The sequence below is a fragment of the Gigantopelta aegis genome, chromosome 10, assembly GCF_016097555.1.
Source record: "Gigantopelta aegis isolate Gae_Host chromosome 10, Gae_host_genome, whole genome shotgun sequence".
Taxonomy (NCBI): Eukaryota; Metazoa; Mollusca; class Gastropoda; order Neomphalida; family Peltospiridae; genus Gigantopelta; species Gigantopelta aegis.
This window is the reverse complement of record NC_054708.1, coordinates 21255920-21269658: the sequence shown is the minus strand read 5'-3', so window position 1 is coordinate 21269658 and position 13739 is coordinate 21255920. Positions and strand designations below refer to the sequence as shown.

The window sequence follows — 13739 nt, the reverse complement described above, 5'->3', positions numbered from 1 at the left end:
AACCTGCAATGCTCGCAATGATGCCTCATTTCCATTTCGACGTAGACGATGCCAAGACTAAACCTGCCGAATCGGAACATTGCAATAGGCCGCCTCCAGTTAGGTGAATCGCAGTCAGCAGTCGCACGCCACATGAACGTCCATCAGAGCACAATTTCACGTCTCTGGGACAGGTACCAGCAGTTTCAATCAGCTGAAGACCGGCCCAGAATTGGAGGTCCTCGCATAACAACTGCAGCACAATATCGCTACATCCGGGTTCTGCACTTGCGTGACCAAACTGCCAGAGCAACGAACACTGCTGGACGCATACCTGGTTTGAGAAGGGTGTCTGCACAAACAATTCGGAACCGACTTCGAGAAGCTGGTTTACGGGCTAGGAGACCGTATGTTGGACCCGTCCTGCGACGTCAACATCGACATTTACGTGTTCGCTGGTGCAGGAATGTACAGGGGTGGAACTTGGGAAACTGGCGGCGAGTATGGTTCAGCGACGAGTCACGTTTCCTTCTACAGCGACGTGATGGACGACAACGTGTTTACAGACGCCGCAATGAACGTTTTGCCAACAACTGCGTCGCCCAAGTTGACAGATTCGGTGGACGGAGTGTCATGATATGAGGAGCCATCTCATACACCGTCAGAAGCGAATTTGAGTTCGTAAAAGGCAACCCGACAGCTGTACGCTACCAGGATGAAATTCTTCGCCGTCACATATTTCCCATTTTGGATCGACAGAGAGAATTCTTTTAGTAGGACAATGCCAGGCCGCATACGGCACGTGTAACAATGGATTTCCTACAGAATGAAAACATTAATGTGCTGCCATGGCCATCAAGATCGCCAGATCTGAACCCCATTGAACATCTATAGGACGAACTAGACAGACGTGTACGCCAGCGTGACCCGGATCCTCAAACGCTTCCGCAACTGTCACATGCACTGCAGGAAAAATGGGCTAGGATTCCACGTGCCCGGATTCAGAGACTTATTCAGTCTATGCCAAGGAGATGTCGCGCAGTGATTGCTGCTGCTGGTGGCCACACAAGGTACTGATTTCAGCGCATTGTCACATACTCATGTCAACTTTGACTGTGATACGATCATCAATAACGAAATTATGCCACTTTGTATTAAAGAGATAATTCCATATATATTTCGCCTATACGTTTCTTTTTTGACAGTATATATATATATATATATATATATATATATAAAAATACACGCACGCACGAACACACACACACACACATACTCACAAACACGCACACATAAACCACATAAACACGCACACACACAGACACACACGCATACACACACAGACACGCACACATACACGCGGATACACACACACACATACAGGTACGCATAGACACACACACACACACACTCGCACACGCACACACACACACACACACACATTCAAACACTCACTCACACGCACGAACGCACACACAGACATACACACCATCCCACCGCTAGGTACCCTCATGTTTAATATATCATTAAATAATGGTAAAAAAAATCATTTTTCAAAGTATATAGAGATAAAAACAAAACACATACAACACAAAAATTAACAAACAAATTGTTACTTGATAGTGACAAATTCTAGTTTTTTTTTTTAAATACTGCGGCGTATTGTTCTCTATTGGAGCCGTGTTTTTTAATAATTCAAATCAGAAATTACATACATCCGAAGCGTTTCTAAAACCACGAAATGTATATTTCGTACTGATGGAAAGAAATAAAGGAACACGCGAGTAGTAACATCAAATGTTGACTACAACCAAAATCCTCGTCCACAAGTATCAGGAAATTAACCGTGTTTCTGGATGTCAACCCCACACAGTACTGACATGCAGTGCCACAATACATCTCTGATGTTATACAGACAGAACTACTCCAGTAGTGAATTACATTTGGTCTCAAATACCATGCGTTCCCTTATTTCTTTCCATCAATTTTTAAAAACGGATTTACTTCTGAGAAGTAACGGTTATGGAGACGAGCTCTAGTCTATTTTAGAGGGTATTTTACTGTTTCAATATCGCAAACTCTTGTTTCTCTCTATTGCAACTTTATCCCAATGTGTTACAACTTTGTAAATTAACCAAACCTGGGGCCCGTTCCACGAAGCGATCTTGGCCCTACGTTCACCGTAACTACACAGCTAACATATGCACTTAACGTGATCTTAGCGCTAAGATCGCTTTGTGGAACGGGGCCCTGGTGTTAATTTTGCGGCTTGAAACAAGGGTCTGCGACTGGAAACAAGGGTCTGCGACTTGAAAGATATTATTTTGTATTAAAACCTATACTATTATAATGTAGGTTTTTGAGCCTTACAATCGTTGACCGCATGTAGTTGTCGTAGTGACATAACGTGTTTTGATTATTGTGTTAACGGTGCACGCAGCACTTGCTAACCCCGAACTAAACCAGATGTAGAAAAAATACAAGATAACGATAGATACACTATTGGCAGACAAATATGGATTACTCGGTGTGTGTGTGTGTGTGTGTGTGTGTGTGTGTGTGTGTGTGTGTGCGTGTGTGTGTGTGTGTGTGTTTAGGTTTTTCTCTGTGTGTGTGTGTGTGTGTGTTTGTGTGCGTCTGTGTGTGTGCGTCTGTGTGTGTATGTGTGTGTGTGTGCACGCGCGTGTGTAAATTCAGAATGAGAGAAAGAGTAATGGAATCTATATGAATATAGATCATTTATATGAGAGAGAGAGAGAGAGAGAGAGAGAGAGAGAGAGAGAGAGAGAGAGAGAGACGACAGACAGACAGAGAGAGAGAGAGACAGACAGACAGACAGACAGACAGACACAGACAGAGAGAGAGACAGACAGACAGACAGACAGACAGAGAGAGAGACAGACAGTGAGAGAGAGACAGACAGAGAGAACGAATTCGTAGAAATTGTCAAAGCGTTCGCTTGCAACTGTAAACGTCGTCTTCGTGATTACAGATATCTGAAAACAGTTGGTAATTTAGTTTATAGAATATGAATACACCGTGTGTATGTGTATGTGTGTATGTGTATGTGTATGTGTATGTGTATGTGGGACACTGGAGTAAGACATGTTCACAATAACTGGATGACCCCAGGCAAGAGGCAGCTTATTCTTGTTTATTTCTATTTATGACATCCACTTACCAATGTGTTGTGTTTGTTACAACTGTGTCGTTAAACGTTCATTGTAATATTCAGGCGATGTTTTTAACATATTGGTCATAAAGTGAGACAGCTTATTCTTGTTTATTTATATTTATGGCACCCAGTTACCGATGTGTTGTGTATGTTAAAGCGGTGTCGTTAAACGTTCATTCTAATATTCAGACGTTTTTAACATATTGGTCATAAAGTTTGACACCCAATAGCCGATGTATTTTTCGTACTGGGGTGTCGTTAAACATTCATTCATTCATTCATATTGGTCATAAAGTGAACCATGCCTTTTTTAAATAATGCACTGCATAATGTCAGTACGTCATCATCACATGCCTTTTTTTACTAATTCACTGACCGGATTTGGTGGTAGGTACAGGGTTCGCAGCCTGGTACCGGCTCCTACCCAGAGCGAGTTTTGAAAACTCAATGTGTAGGTGTGATACCACTACACCCTCTTTTTTTTCACTAACCACAAACAACTAACCCACTGTCCTGGACAGACAGTCCAGATAGTTGAGGTGTGTGTCCAGTACAGCGTGCTTGAACATTAATTGGATATAAGCACGAAAATAAGTTAAAATGAAATGAAATACGTCGTGCATTAATCAGTACCTAAAGCTAAATTAACCAGTTATTATTATTTTGTGTTGTAGTGGTTAAACCATCGGACGTTGAAATGCCGGTAGACAACGGGTTCGCCTCCCGCGACCGGTCCCAACCAAGGACGAGTTTAACGACTCAATGATAGGTGTAAATCCACTACATCGACTTCTATTCTATCTTACAAACCACTAACTACAAACCTCTAACCCACTGTTCTGGGCAGACAGTTTAGATAACTGAGATGTGTGTGGACGTCATTGTTTAAACCTTAAGTGGATATAAGCACAACAATAACTATAAATTAATTAATTAATTATGTTTTTAATATGCTTACCAGGCAGTTCAGATAACTGAGATGTGTATTGACAACGATGTTTAAACCTTAAGTGGATATAAGCACATCAATAACTATAAATGAATGAATGAATGAATGAATGATGTTTTTAATATGCTTACCTGCAGTTTCGTCAAGTCGGGTAAAGTGGACTTGTCACTTGTCGGCGTGAATGACAATATGCGAGTTCCCAAATACATCTCTCGACCATTATCTCAGACAAGAAACCCGTTGAAGTGTTATCACAAAGTCAACGAAACATTAGATATCTAAACACTGACATACGACCCCATGTCCGTTCAAGGAACACATGAGCTGTTTGATCACAGGATTGTGTCTTATATAAGCCACTGGAACGATTTTGCGTTTAAGCGCATCGGTTTTACACACTATGTACATTGGTTGTTGAATAAATAGCTTGCAAAGTCAAGTCCAACAGGTACTCTTCGGTGAGGACACAAATCAGTTCATGTTATATTGTACTGAAATACCTGTACATATATTCACAGGCAAGATCGTTATTAATTGAAATATTATTAGTGTCTTTGTTATTGTTGTTATTATTATTATTAGAAGTAGTAGTGGTATATGATCGATCCCCGTCGGTGGGCCCATTGTGGTAGTTCTCGTTCCACCTAGTGCACCACGAAACGTATATCAAAAGCTGTGGTATGTGCTCTCTTATCTGTGGGATGGTGCATATAAAATAGCACTTACTACTAATGGAAACAAATGTAGCGGGGTTCCTCTCTAAGATTGTTTGTAAAAATTACCAAATGTTTGACACCCAATAGCCGATGATTAATACATCAATGTAATCTAGTGGTGTCGATAAACAAAACAAAATTCTAGGGTCAGAGGCTTAAATATTCTGAATATCCAGGGCACTTGCTTATTCAGTATAGGGTAGAAAAAGTTAAAGTTTGTTTTGTTCAATGACACCACTAGAGCACATTGATTTAGTAGTCATCGGCTATTGGATGTCAAACATTTGGTAATTTTGACATACAGTCTTAGAGAGGAAACCTACTACACGTTTTTCCATTAATAGCAAGGGATCCCTTATATGCACCATCCCACATACAGGATAGCACATACCACGGCCTTTGATATACTAGTCGTGCTGCACTGGTTGGAACGAGAAATATCCCAACAGGCCCACTGGCGGGGATCGATCCTAGACTGACCGCGCAACAAGGATCGCTTTACCACTGGGCTACGTCCCGCCCCTGTATAGTGTAGAGATTACCGATATATTCTTTATTTTTTAGGTAACAGGTCCCAGCTCAGATGGTAGAACACTCGCTTTGTGTACTTGGATCGAAGGGCCGAATCCCTCGGTGGAGCCATTCTGATTTTGTTTCTCCGTCTCAAACAGTGCCCCACGACTGGTATATCAAATAATACCGTGCCATCTGTCATCCTGTCTTTGAAAAAGTGTATCTAACAGATCCCTTGCTGCTAATGGAAAAATGTAGCGGGTTTCTTCTTAAGAACGACCAACTATTTGATGTCTAATGTGCCCTAGTTGACTGTTGAGTTCGTGGAGGTAGTGAAACTACCAATTTAAGTTTCAAGGAACATTAATATAAGAAACTGAATGCACAAGACATCAACGTGTTCTAGTGGTGTCGTTAAATAAAACAAGCTTCACCTTTGTTTGTAACACTAATCTTTGACCTGGACAGAGTTGCTTGTCCATGATATCAATCTTAATCCGTCCTTAAATACAACGGTGATCCACATTTTCAATATACATAGCATTCTGGATAGATAAAGGAATCATTTTAGCCACCTCAAATAAACAAAAAGAAAATGCCAAAGAATATGACGTATCAGTTGGATCTGTCAGTACAATACATTATCATGTCCCTGGTTTCAGGAGGGGGGCTGTGAACATCCATATTTTAGGTAAACAAAAATATGTCCCATCGAAAACAGACCACCTTGTTCATATGGAAAGGCTTGATGATATAAAGCACTGGACTGATAGTGTAGCCCTGTATCACTGCATTGTTTGTTCTCCAAAAATAATCGCAAGACGGAAAGAGCAGCTTCAGCCGGATCATGTGGGTGGTGTATCTTTGGAGTGTAAGCTTGGATTCAACTTTAGATCCAAAAGTTAAGTTTGTTTTGTTCAACGGCACCACTAGAGCACGTTGACTTGTTAATCATCGGCTATTGGATGGCTAACGTTTAGGTAATTTTGACATATAGTTTTAGAGAGGAAACATGCTACATTGTTCCATTAGTAGCGAGGGGTCTTTTATATGCGCTTTCCTACCGACAGAATGACACATACTACGGCCTTTGATATACTAGTGCACTGGCTTGAACGAGAAATAGCCCAAATGGCCACCATTGGAGATCGATCCCAGACGTCGACCGTGCATCAGGCGAGTGCTTCTCCACTGGGCTACGTTGCGCCCCAGATTAAAAAGAGACACCCTCACTGGTTTGCTTAGTACGGACTAATGTTTTATTTAACGATGAACTCAATACACTTTAATTACGGTTATATGGTGTCGGACATATGGTTACGGTCATACAGATAATGCGAGAGGAAATCCGCTGCCGACACGCAGTGACCATGTAGTACTCTTTCCGATTAGCAACAAGGGATATTTTATATGCAGCATCCCACACATCAAAGTATTTGTTAAAACAGTTATGATGCTCTGGCTTGGGCGAGAATTAGCCCAATAAGCCCACTGACTGGGATCGATCCTAAACCGACTAAGCTTCACGCTAGCACTTTACCACCGCGGCACGTCCAGCCCCGCGTTCCTCGGTGTATTTGGATTGAGAATGCATGCTGGAATACAACCAAGATAATGTGTTTTCTCAAAACCTTTTATTTAGAGAATAAAACAAAGCAAACAAATTCCTCCAACCTTTTTTACTTTTTGACATAAGAGATATTTTACAAAAAACAAAGCGGCGTGTCCCTGATGTTACAGACTTTACTTCGATATCTGAGCCGCGGCCGATCCCCAAGCGTACAGGTTAATGTCGGGTACGTATTTGCAGTCCACTCGTGGGTTACTGTAAATAATAATAATAATAATAATAATAATAATAATAATAATTTTAAAATAAAATATTTTAATATTATTATTTTTGTATTATCTCACTGCTCAAAAGCCTCTTCCCCTCATTTAACTTTAATTTTCTTTCTTCTCGATTTGGCAACTCGTATAATTCAACTTCTTTCGCTGTCGAACTCCACACTCCAGACCTAGTTTGTCCGACCGCGACAGGTGCTTGTCTCTTGTGGTTATCTGTATCATTTCCCACCAGATTTACGTTAGCTTTGGGCTTAGCCTGACCGCTTTGGAGAGTGTTCAATGGTTGCTTGACATTGTTAAGAGGCACTTGTAATCAACTACTATATATACAGAACTTCACATACGTTGTTTTCGCTTCCTATTTATTGCATGAGTTTATTTTGCGCAAGAATATATACCACGAGACCGCGTAGCGGTCGAGTGGTATGTTCTTTCGCAAAATAAACTCGTGCAATAGATAGGAAGCGAAACCAACGTATGTTAAGTTCTGTATTTATTACATGCCTTCTTTTATGTTTTACAAAAAATGTTTTTTAATTTAACGTCATAACAACACTTCGTTAAATCTATGATCAAAACTCCTTTCATGGATTTACTTAACAATAAGAATACTCTGCGGCAGCCTTGTATAATTTTTCAAATACGATGTGACGTAATTTGTAAATCATATATGACGTCAGTAAGTAAAAGGCGCTAACTGCAGTAAAAATTAAAAGGGAATTCCCCATTTAAAAGTTCCAGTCCAGATTGCACATATGTTTAATACAAAATAAATTTATTACACAGTTTGAAAATGTCTTTATCACTATAGTAAGATTGAATAGGTATGTAATAAAATAAGTTAACACATACCAGAGAAAGACAAACAGAGAGAGACATACACAAAGAGAGAGAGAGAGAGAGAGAGAGAGAGAGAGAGAGAGAGAGAGAGAGAGAGAGAGAGAGAGAGAGAGAGGGGGAAACACAGAGACAAACAGACAGAGAGAGAGAGAGAGAGAGAGAGAGAGAGAGTGTGTGTGTGTGTGTGTGTATGCGTGCGCGTGTCTTTAAACGTGAATTCACATTAATAATTAAGATCACTCTATAAGGTACAGCAATTTAACAGCTTCTCTGCTATTAGACATGACCAACTTACAAGAGAGGGTCGGGCTGCAGGAATACGTTATGCTGGATGAAACTGACGTCAGTATTATCACAAATTATTCTCGCCAAGGACATTTTCTTGATTTCCTTAATTTGAGCTGCAAAGACAAAATTTGGGATTTGTGAATTCCATTGTTAACCATTTTCATACAAAATATAATCAGCGTTTTGTATTTAATGTACCTGCTTATATAACTCCCGCATAGCTCGAAAGCTTTGAAGGCTTTCTAAAAACAAACTCACTTCTTTTTTTTTCACTACAACTCATTGGAAGTTAAGTAAAGTTGTTGTTGTGTTTTTTTGTGGTTTTTTTAGATCTGGACATATTCCTACTACGCCAACAGGTACACACATGCCAAGCAGCGATTAATCAAGTACGCATAGTCACTGATTGGGGTTTATCAATCACTGATTGGAGGTTGCTAATCTCAGATTGCAGTTTATTAACCACTAATTAGAGTTTAAAAATCACTGATTGGAGTATTAATCACAGGTAGCAGTTTATTAACTACTAATTAGAGTTTAATAATCACTGATTGGAGTATTAATCTCAGATTGGAGTTTATTAACCACTAATTAGAGTTTAATAGTCACCGATTGGAGTATTAATCGTAGATTGGAGTTTAGTAGCCACTAATTAGAGTTTAATAATCACTGATTGGAGTATTAATCTCAGATTGCAGTTTATTAACTACTAATTAGAGTTTAATAATCACTGATTGGAGTATTAATCTCAGATTGCAGTTTATTAACCACTAATTAGAGTTTAATAGTCACCGATTGGAGTATTAATCACAAATAGCAGTTTATTAACTACTAATTAGAGTTTAATAATCACTGATTGGAGTATTAATCTCAGATTGCAGTTTATTAACCACTAATTAGAGTTTAATAGTCACCGATTGGAGTATTAATCTCAGATTGCAGTTTATTAACCACTAATTAGAGTTTAATAATCACCGATTGGAGTATTAATCGCAGATTGGAGTTTAGTAGCCACTAATTAGAGTTTAATAGTCACCGATTGGAGTATTAATCACAGATAGCAGTTTATTAACTACTAATTAGAGTTCTGATTGGAGTATTAATCGCAGATTGGAGTTTAGTAGCCACTAACTAGAGTTTAATAATCAAAGATTGGAGTATTACTCTCAGATTGCAGTTTATTAACTACTAATTAGAGTTTAATAATCACTGATTGGAGTATTAATCTCAGATTGCAGTTTATTAGAGTTTAATAGTCACCGATTGGAGTATTAATCACAGATAGCAGTTTATTAACTACTAATTAGAACTCTGATTGGAGTATTAATCGCAGATTGGAGTTTAGTAGCCACTAATTAGAGTTTAATAATCACTGATTGGAGTATTAATCTCAGGTTGCAGTTTATTAACTACTAATTAGAGTTTAATAATCACTGATTGGAGTATTAATCTCAGATTGCAGTTTATTAGAGTTTAATAGTCACCGATTGGAGTATTAATCACAGATTGCAGTTTATTAACCACTAATTAGAGTTTAATAATCACCGATTGGAGTATTAATCGCAGATTGGAGTTTAGTAGCCACTAATTAGAGTTTAATAGTCACCGATTGGAGTATTAATCACAGATAGCAGTTTATTAACTACTAATTAGAGTTCTGATTGGAGTATTAATCGCAGATTGCAGTTTATTAGAGTTTAATAGTCACCGATTGGAGTATTAATCACAGATTGCAGTTTATTAACCACTAATTAGAGTTTAATAATCACCGATTGGAGTATTAATCACAGATTGGAGTTTATTAACCACTAATTGGAGTTTAATAATCACCGATTGGAGTTTATTAATCACTAATTAGAGTTGATTAATCACTGACTGGAGTTTGTTAATCACTCATTGGAGTTTATGGGAGTTTATCACTGATTGAGTTTATTAGTACCTGAATTGAGTTTATTAATCACTCATTGTATTAATCACTGGTTGGAGTTTATCAACCCCGACTGGAGTTTATTAATCACTGATTGGAGTTTAGTAATCACTAACTGGAGTATGTTAATCACTAACTGGAGTTTATTAATCACTGATTGGAGTTGATTAATCACTGATTGCACTTTATTAATCACCAACTGGAGTTTATTAATCACCCATTGGAGTTTATTAATCACCGATTGGAGTTTATTAATCACTAATTAGAGTTTATTAATCACTGATTGGAGTTTGTTAATCACTCATTGGAGTTTATTAATCACCGATTGGAGTTTATTAATCACCGATTGGAGTTTCATATTCACTGATTGGTGGTGGTTATTAATCACTGATTGGAGCTTATTAATCACTAATTGAAGTTTATTAATCACAGATTGGAGTTTCGTATTCACTGATTGGAGTTTATACTCACCAACCGTGAAGCCAGCTCTCTGGTCTGATGTTTCGTGCCAGAATCTGTCACCAAACTTGATTCTTCTAAACTGTTCGCCAATGATGCACGCGAACGTGGGGCCAACCAGGCCACCGGCAATGGGTTTCTCTGAGACGGCACCCGGGAAAAGATCGACGTCATCCACGTGTCTGAAACAAAGAAAGTGTGTGGTCATCGAAGGTAAAATATGTTTTGCCGTGTGGGCAACTGATCCACCAATCCCCCACCCCCACCCCAACATTTTTTTTTTTTTTTCTCTCGCTGAAAAATATCTTATATTACTGATTTTTTGTTAGGTGTGTGTGGGTTTTTTTTTTTTTTGGGGGGGGGGGGGGGTTTGGTTTGTCTTTTTTGCTCCCTACGCCCTCATTCATTCTACTGCATATCAAGGTATTTTAGACTACATGCATGTACCGGCTTAATCGTGTTCTAGTAGTTGTACACTGTACTCTTAGTTTTACCTTTATTCAGATTTTTTTATTTTATTGTTATTATTTAATTTTGGTTCAAGCACGCTGTCATAGGTTTTGAACTTAGCTTCCCGCCTACGGCACTATCCTATAAAGGGTTAATGTGAGAAAAATGCGCCATGACTGGTATATCAAAGGCCATGGTATGTGCTATCCTGTCTGGGATGGTGCATATAAAGGATATCTTGCTGCATTAGGAAAAATTAATCAATTTTAATTTGATTAATTAATCAAAGTGCTCCGCGGCCTTTGATATATCAGTCATGGTGCACTGGCTGGCAGTTCGCGAAATAGCCCATTGGGTCGATCCCCCGACCCTAGACCGACCGTACACCAGGCGAACCCCTGCCCCTGCCGCCACGAAACAAGACATTTTACTTACTGGTAAGCACGGCGGAGGAGCGCGGCACGGTTGGGGTAGAAATGGACGAGCTCGTCGAAGTGCTTGAGCCTGGGGAGTCCGCACTTCTCCCTGAAGTCATTGTACGGGGGCAGGCCGTGGTCGCGACCTCTCTGGATGTTCAGGGAACACAGGTCCAGACTCAGCATCTCCATGTCCTCGAACAGGTGGTCCGTGATCGACGTCGTGAAGAAGTTGTCGAAATGCTGAAGGCTATCCTGCAAGAATAATGTATTTATATGTAGCTTTGTTGGTATAAAGAGCTCCTACTGGGAATAGCTAGTGGAAATTTTCCTGTTAGCTATCCTGCAAGAATAATATATGTATATGTAGCTCTGTTGGTATAAAGTACTGCTATTGGCAATAGCTAGTGGCAATTTCCCTGTTGTTTCAGTTGGTAAGGTTATCCTGAAAGAATAAAATAATATATATATATATATATATATATATATATATATATATATATATATATATATATATATATATATATATATAAATGATAAAAGAAAACAATATATATATATATATATATATATATATATATATTGTTAAAAATGAAAAACACTAAATGAATAAAAACAAAATAAAAAAGCAAACAAAAGCAAAACAAGATAAAAAGATATAGGGTTTTACCTTAATAAGACCTCTGCACATTAGATTGACGCCATTGCCTTTGTTTTGCAAGATAAAACGGGGTCTGTTGAAGAGCGTGTGGAGGCGAACCTTTCTGTTACCCATGGAGAAAGATCCGGGAATCAGAGTGTGTCCAAACCGGAATGCGGCCGCGGAGAAACAGTTCATGATCCTGGAGTTCATGTTCGAGTCGTAGGCGTAGTTCTTGTCGTAGTGCGAGAAGTCTCCGCTGCCCTTCACGGAGAGACCCAGTCGGTTCATGATGTCTGGACCGAGGAGCATGGGCAGCCATTCGTAGAAGGTGATGTGCTGCATGATGGCGCCGATAATCTTCCTCGTCTCGCTGAAGAGGGTTTCGTCGTCCCAGCCTGGGTTGACGATCTTCAGGTTGGCCGCCATGCGGTTGTGCTGTCTGTGGAACATGGTGTGCATGGTCGTCAGGCCAGGGTGCTCGTTCACTCGAAGGTCGCCTAAAAGAAATATGAATTTTGACAGACAAAAAAAAAAAAAATGTTGTGTTTAACGACACCACTAGAGCACATTGATTTATTAATCATCGGCTATTGGATGTGAAGGTTAAAACCTCATGGGCTTCTCAGCACGAAGGAGATTAAGTATCGGATGCCAAACATATGGTCATTTTGACACAGTCATAGAGAAGAAACCAGCTACATTTTCCAATTACTAGCAAGTGATCTTTTATATGCACCATCACACAGACGGGACAGTACATACCGCGGCCTTTGATATGCCAGTCGTGGTGCACTGGCTGTGACGAGAAATGGCCTAATGGGCCCACCGACGCGGATCGATCCCAGACCGACCGCGCATCAAGCAAGTGCTTTACCACTGGGCTACGTCCCGCCCAGAAAGTTAACAGTTACAGTTTGCTTTGTTTTTTCGAAACCAACAGAGCACACTAATTTATTATAAATCATCGGCTATTGGAGGTCAAACATTTTGCAACGACGTCTTTGAGGAAACCCACTTTTTTATCCCATAGCAGTACGGGGTATTTGATAAGAACTGTCCCACAGATAGGACTAGTCGTGGGAAAGGAGGCAATAATCAGAGGATAAGTAGAGGAGGCTGTTATATATATATATATATATATATATATATATATATATAATTATAAAATCTGTGATCGTGGTTTACGTTTTCATCTGTCAAATCTGCAAATACATAAATCGTTTTCATTCATTCGTGTGGAGAGAGAGGGAGCACATTTTGTGATACCTCACAACGTCACAAAATACCCGAAGCTCGTCCGAAATGTACTGTTATAAACTTTTATGATCGTAATGGCGTACATCAAAGTCAACGGACTGCAAATATAAATATCCCAATGCAACTGGTGCACTCTATGTGAGTTTACACTGAACAATACGTACCGGCCTTAAAGCAGTAATCACCAAATCGTTCCTTCAGACAAGTCTGGTTGGTGTCCTCTGGCAGAAGATTGTTTTCTGCAACTATCAGTTGTCCTAGAAGACGTAGAAGAAAAAA

General features: G+C 39.5%; 2 protein-coding genes across 2 annotated transcripts in view; both read right to left on the bottom strand.

Moving 5' to 3' along the window:
• Positions 1 to 4312, bottom strand: part of LOC121383531 (organic cation transporter protein-like) — a 17650-nt gene extending 13338 nt beyond the window's left edge. The window contains exons 1-2 of the mRNA XM_041513618.1: positions 4235 to 4312; positions 2953 to 2975 (exon numbers count right to left, since the gene is read on the bottom strand). Of these exons, the coding sequence (XP_041369552.1) occupies positions 2953 to 2975; positions 4235 to 4312 (101 nt within the window). The remainder of the gene's footprint in view (positions 1 to 2952; positions 2976 to 4234) is intronic.
• Positions 4313 to 6951: 2639 nt separating this feature from the next.
• LOC121383530 overlaps positions 6952 to 13739 on the bottom strand; it is a 45416-nt gene continuing 38628 nt past the window's right edge. The window contains exons 19-24 of the mRNA XM_041513617.1: positions 13625 to 13717; positions 12231 to 12700; positions 11580 to 11815; positions 10707 to 10876; positions 8316 to 8421; positions 6952 to 7157 (exon numbers count right to left, since the gene is read on the bottom strand). Of these exons, the coding sequence (XP_041369551.1) occupies positions 7076 to 7157; positions 8316 to 8421; positions 10707 to 10876; positions 11580 to 11815; positions 12231 to 12700; positions 13625 to 13717 (1157 nt within the window). The 3' untranslated portion in view covers positions 6952 to 7075. The remainder of the gene's footprint in view (positions 7158 to 8315; positions 8422 to 10706; positions 10877 to 11579; positions 11816 to 12230; positions 12701 to 13624; positions 13718 to 13739) is intronic.